Source organism: Populus trichocarpa, chromosome 6 (genome assembly GCF_000002775.5).
Source record: "Populus trichocarpa isolate Nisqually-1 chromosome 6, P.trichocarpa_v4.1, whole genome shotgun sequence".
Taxonomy (NCBI): domain Eukaryota; kingdom Viridiplantae; phylum Streptophyta; class Magnoliopsida; order Malpighiales; family Salicaceae; genus Populus; species Populus trichocarpa.
In genome coordinates this window covers 7,456,270-7,462,357 of record NC_037290.2, presented here as the reverse complement: position 1 = coordinate 7,462,357, position 6,088 = coordinate 7,456,270, and the positions used below count along the sequence as shown (strand labels likewise).

The window sequence follows — 6,088 nt, the reverse complement described above, 5'->3', positions numbered from 1 at the left end:
CTCAACACTACGAGGCACTAGATGTAGGCATTAAAACAAATTACAACTATAGTTTAAACAAAAAAATATAATGTTAAAGAATTAAATTAAAAAATAAATAAATTGAGAGTGAAAAAATGTTTTGGGACAAGAAAAAAAAGGTTTTACTATGCGAATGAACATAGAAGCCCCTCACAGCCTATGGTACATTACTGATTTTATTTTTTGTCTTTAAATGAAATTTATTTATTTTTTAATTTTAATCTTAATGCTCATTTAGCCAAAAGGCATATGCTTCACATGTTCTTCGATTGATACCTCAGATAAAAGTGAGTGTCCTTCCATCGATCGGGAATATCCATTTCTATTTCCCTTTGTACCCTTCATGATTCCTTCCAACAATAAAAATTATTGTCTCTCCCATTAACAAGTATTAATCAATCGCGAAAACACACCCAAAATTCAACCTGCAAAAACCCAGCTCACTCCATCCATATATTACTTACACCCTGTCATCATGATACCTTCCACTTCTCTCTCCATAATTCCTACTCTCTCCCCTATTCCTTTCTATTCCATCACTTGTTCATCTTCTCCTTCAACATCCTCTTCTTCTTTCCTGTACCCGTTTCTGGTTTCTTTTAAAGTTTCGAACTTTTCTTCTCGTAAACCAAAACCCATTGATCTTTCTTGCAAACAAAACTGCTTTACTGAGTTTCAGAGGCTAAAAAAGGGTGAAAGAAATAAAGGGTGTTTTCTTGTTAGAGCTGAAAGCAATAACGATATGACTATTAGTGAGGTTAGAGAAGAAGACGAAGAGAACCCTCCTCCTTTCCTTGACTACGATACCATTTCAAGGCCTAGACGCATTGCTCTTTTTGTTGAGCCTTCTCCATTTGCGTGAGTCCTTATTACGTTGTTGAATTTTACAAGTTCTTGGAAAATTATGGGCTTAATGCTAGTTTCTTGCATTGTATGATGAATTCTTGGATCTGTGACTAAACGTTGACTTTGAGTCTCTTTGATTGCTTTGTGTTTGATGAAATGATTGTGACAGTTTCAGGTTATAATTTCCATGCTGTTCTCCCGTTTACATCTGCTGATTCTCTTCTAAGTAAAACTGTATAGCTGTTTGATGACTGAATTTTTTTTTTATCTTTAGTTGCTATTGCCTTTTTGATGATTATGTCATGGCCTCTGCTAACTGGCAATGGTGTGAAGTTTGGATCTAACTAGGTGTTATTTCCAATGTTCCATTGTCTCGGTTGATTAAATTATGCATCTGTGTTTTATGGCTTCTGTTTGACGGCATATTAATTTGTTTAGTGTGTATGAAGCTCATCATTTCTTGGAAGTTGTGCTTGACTAGTGTATTTCACCATATGGTGCATTTTGTCAATGATTCCAATCTTCCACTATTTTTTTTGGTTGGATGCTATTCCATCATAAATTCCAAATTCATTACTCTCTAAAGACTAAATAGTGAATTTGTTTTAAGTTTCCTCTTTGGAAGGTATTTTTTGTTTGCACTGGAATTTATATTTACTATTCTTTGTATGAAAAAGATTTAGGGATTGAATCTTAGTAGAAGTTAGTCATAGAAGTTCAAAAGCTAAAACTTTTCACCGTGTTAAGAAGGCCAGTGGCAAGTGGTCATGGTAGCAGATGTAATTCTTATGGTTCTTGATGCTCATTTATTTAGTGACACTTGGTTTTGGTGCATTATCCAATTGGATTGTAAGTATTTTGTTTTGTAATCTCCATTTTATGGTGAACTATTGATTGCCTGCACCTGGATTGAGCTTTCGAGAAAGTCAAACCAGATATCTCTTCGTGTTTTTTTTTTGTCACCTTGTCTCTCCACATTTTTTAAGTTTCATGCTTCAGCTGGCACAACGGATATCATCATCGAAATGTTTCATATACTGACGTGTTTATCAGCATATATATACATGATTTTTTTGTCTATATTTTCTTGATGCTCATATACTGACGTGTATATCAGCATAAATATCATCATTAAGGGGCATCCTGTTATTGTTTTTGTTTTCTTCAATGTTTACTATTAGTTGAGAGTGAATAGCGGGAACTTATTGAATACCATCTATTTCCTTTTATTTTGCAGATATGTATCAGGTTATAAAAACAGGTTCCAGAATTTCATCAAATATTTACGCGAAATGGGGGATGAGGTAATTTGCAATACTTTGACTTTTTTGGTGCATGGCTATAGTTTTATTTTGTTTTTTCTTTTCCATGCATACTGATGAGGCTTATTAGCTTGAGTGTATGAACGAGGACCACAGTGCATGCTCACCCATTTTATATCAGAAAACCTATTTCTCCGGTTTTGGGTTACCAATGGTACTTTAAATTTTGAAAACTTTGAGCACAAATCAAAAGCAAACAGAGTTAAATCAACAAAGTTTTTGATATAGCTTCTTATCATCTTTCTATTTGTTAATTCAGCCTAACTGGCTCAGTTTGTTTAAAGCTGCTAGCTGCAAAACATCAATTTTGCTCCCTTTCTTTTCTCATCTTATTTTAGGTAATAATGCTATCACATAAAAAAACTAACAAGTTGGCCTTGTAATGCTACTACATGTAGGTGATGGTTGTGACAACACATGAAGGAGTACCTCAGGAGTTTTATGGAGCAAAATTGATCGGATCACGGAGGTTGCTACAATATCCTATGATTACGTGCACATTACCACCGTAGCTTATAGATTATCATATCCTGACATGTGTACTATTGTGGTTTGCTTTAATTGTTTTCCTGGTTCAACTGCATAATCTATGAACCAGAGTGTTATTTCAACTTGATCAAAAGCTTTGATTTTAAAAAATAAGATTCCTCTCTTGGTTCTTAAACTTTTTCCCTCTTTACAGCTTCCCCTGCCCTTGGTATCAGAAGGTGCCCCTCTCTCTAGCACTTAGTCCAAGAATAATTTCAGAGGTTGCACGGTTTAAGCCTGACATAATACATGCATCATCACCTGGGATAATGGTGAGTTTTGCATTTGAAGCAAACAATCTTCATTATATATTGGTTATGCAAGACTGACAGTCACAGTCTTGTACTGCAGGTTTTTGGTGCACTTGCCATTGCAAAACTGTTGTGTGTCCCCATAGTGATGTCTTATCACACTCATGTCCCTGTGTGAGTTTTATTCTCCTATGACCTTTCTAATAGTGTGCTTCCACATGTCTATGCTGCAGCTTCAAATTCTTATGCGACATTTCCTTTGATATGTCAATTGGTTTTTTGCAGAGTTTAATTCTTTGTTTTCATTTGCAGATACATCCCAAGGTACACTTTTAGTTGGCTTGTGAAACCCATGTGGATGATCTTAAGTATGTATTATGCATTTTATACTCATAGTACAACAAATTCTGCAGGCTGAAAATTACTGTCAATAATGACCTTTGTTTTCTCCTTTCCATCAGAATTTCTTCACAGAGCCGCTGATCTAACTCTAGTGCCATCAGCTGCTATTGGGAGGGATCTTGAAGCAGCTAGGGTGACAGCAGGTGAACATAAACATCTCATTCCTGATCACATAGCTTTTAACATTTCCTTATGCCAATTTTAGTGCATAATGTGCTTTATTCCCAAAATTAATTCCATGAAAATGTTGCCTCTGCATCCATGCAGCTGTGTTTTAAATTGATTGTTATTGCTTGTTTACAGCTAATAAGATTCGTCTTTGGAATAAGGGTGTTGATTCTGAAAGTTTCCACCCCCGTTTCCGCTCTAATGAAATGCGAATGAGATTAAGGTAAGGCCATCCTCTCATTCTTTACACCTATTTCATTATGCTAGGAATCTGGAATATATCTGGTGTCATGTATTTTTGGTCTAAACAGCAATGGTGAGCCTGAAAAACCATTGATAGTCCATGTTGGACGGCTTGGAGTTGAGAAGAGTTTGGATTTTCTCAAAAGGTATTACACGATCCCCTTTCACTTCTTTATTTATTCGCATGTTTTTCTCCTTTTCATTTTGATGAATGAAAATATTAATTTGTTTTCCTAAATCAGTAGATGCCAAACTCAATGCAATTTCTATGTTAGGCCCACCATTTCTTAAAAGTTCAAATATGAAAGTACTGGTAGAGCTGACTCAATAAGCTTTGTTCTCATATACTGTGCTAAATTATTAAATGAAGTGTCTGAAAGCTTTTGCTGCAGATGCTCTCATGGACATTTTACTTGAAAGTTGATGTGCATATCCAATAAGGGTTTCGTTGCGATACTTCAGTACTTTTTAATTGTTATTAGCAGTATTTTGAAATGGAATTCTTCTGCTACACTATCATAATTCCCTGTCCCATTTTGTACTGAGGGAGTCATATTTCTGCTCTCTATTCTTCCTAATGTATGACTTGATTGCTTTAATGTTACCCATTTAGTTCTTACCACCTTTGATCCTGAACAAAAAAGTAGTGCTATCATTTGCCAGTAATGAATTTGATTTAACAGGGTCATGGATAGGCTTCCGGGAGCAAGGATTGCCTTTATTGGGGATGGACCATATAGGTACTGCATTCTGAAACCTTTCAATTAGTTCAAAGGAAGTAAAGACTTTATTATGATTCATGACCCTCACAAGCTTCAAATGTTTGATTTTTAAAATCTGAAATGTCACCAATGTTATTTTTCAAACTGATTTTTTTTAAACCAAAACTTAACTTTCCCATTTCAACTAGACAATGAAATTCATATTTACCCCTGTAAAAAAGGTTGTTTAGAAATCCCCAGTATCTTACTTTAGGAAACATGGATTTTTTCTTTTCAGGGAGGAGCTGGAAAAGATGTTTACTGGCATCCCTGCTGTATTTACTGGGATGTTGGGAGGAGAAGAACTCTCTCAGGCATACGCCAGTGGGGATGTTTTTGTGATGCCTTCAGAATCCGAGACACTTGGTCTTGTTGTTTTGGAGGCCATGTCATCAGGAATTCCTGTCGTGGCAGCTCGTGCTGGGGGGATACCAGATATAATTCCTCCAGAACAGGATGGCAAAACTGGGTTTCTCTTTAATCCAGGAGATCTTGATGACTGCTTGAGCAAGTTAGAGCCTTTGTTGGATAACCAAGAACTGAGAGAAACAATGGGCAAGGCAGCACGCCATGATATGGAGAAGTATGACTGGAAGGCAGCGACAAAGAAAATACGGAATGAACAATACAATGCTGCAATTTGGTTCTGGCGCAAGAAGAGAGCCCAGCTATTGAGACCTATCCAGTGGCTAGTAAAACGTCTCTTCCCATCTCCAGAAGTTTAACTGCAGGTGATGAAAGTTCGTGTAAGAGGTTGTCTTTGAACAGGTAAATTAATGGGAAGAAAAAGGATTTTATTTTTTATTTTTTATTTTTTTTATAACCAACTTGCTGTAGTTCTTGTTGTGACAATCAATTAAATTACCATGTGCTCTATTAAATGTCGATAGAAATTAATTGGGTTTTAGGGTCAAAGATTTGATTGTCTTTATTATTAGATTATTTATTTATTTATTTGTTATTAGTTAATAACAAAATGTATATTCTCTCACATCCTTAAACTCTAACAGGTGGTGTTGTAATATTTATTTAGAACTTGAACTTCATGTTGAAAATTAATCGCTAGATTGAAGAATGCTGCAAGTAAGAAAATGGCTGTATCTTTTGGTGGTACGAGGAATATAGGAGATTGGCAAACAAATGGGAGTGAACGAGCTTATATTTAGCTTTCAGTCAATCAGAGCTTATATTTTACTTGATTAGATCTACACTCCAAGCCACATCACCTTATCCTCTCAACACTCTCCTCCGCATGACTAAATCATTCTTGCTTGAGGATGCTTATTTTTATTTTGTTTTTAAATAAAATTATAGTGTTCTTTTTATAATACATTTCATTATTTTTTTTCCTTCAATTTTATTCAATTTCTTTCTTGAGGATGCTTATTTTAGTATTGTGTAATTAAATAAAAAACATATATACTAAAAAATTTATTCAAAATATCATTGTTTTAATATTAAAAAAAAAGTTGAAATGAAATATTATTTTCCTTAAATTTATATTAAAATTCATTAAAATAAATTAATTAAAAATATATTTAGGATA

General features: G+C 34.7%; 1 protein-coding gene across 1 annotated transcript; it reads left to right on the top strand.

Annotated features, from left to right (window-relative positions):
* Nucleotides 1-350: 350 nt before the first annotated feature.
* Nucleotides 351-5,533, top strand: LOC7468047 (sulfoquinovosyl transferase SQD2). The gene is made up of 11 exons (XM_024602570.2): nt 351-879; nt 2,105-2,171; nt 2,588-2,658; nt 2,872-2,989; nt 3,069-3,142; nt 3,281-3,336; nt 3,430-3,513; nt 3,674-3,761; nt 3,850-3,927; nt 4,465-4,521; nt 4,781-5,533. The coding sequence occupies exons 1-11, from the start codon at nt 497-499 to the stop codon at nt 5,265-5,267; spliced, it is 1,563 nt and encodes a 520-aa protein (XP_024458338.1). The 5' UTR covers nt 351-496; the 3' UTR covers nt 5,268-5,533.
* Nucleotides 5,534-6,088: the final 555 nt, after the last annotated feature.

Excerpts from the sequence above, each read along its gene's own strand:
- LOC7468047 (XM_024602570.2), top strand. The coding sequence starts at position 497 with ATGATACCTTCCACTTCTCTCTCCATAATTCCTACTCTCTCCCCTATT. Across the intron at positions 880-2,104 it reads GTTGAGCCTTCTCCATTTGC|ATATGTATCAGGTTATAAAA; the intron begins GTGAGTCCTTAT and ends TTTATTTTGCAG. Across the intron at positions 4,522-4,780 it reads ATTGGGGATGGACCATATAG|GGAGGAGCTGGAAAAGATGT; the intron begins GTACTGCATTCT and ends TTTTCTTTTCAG.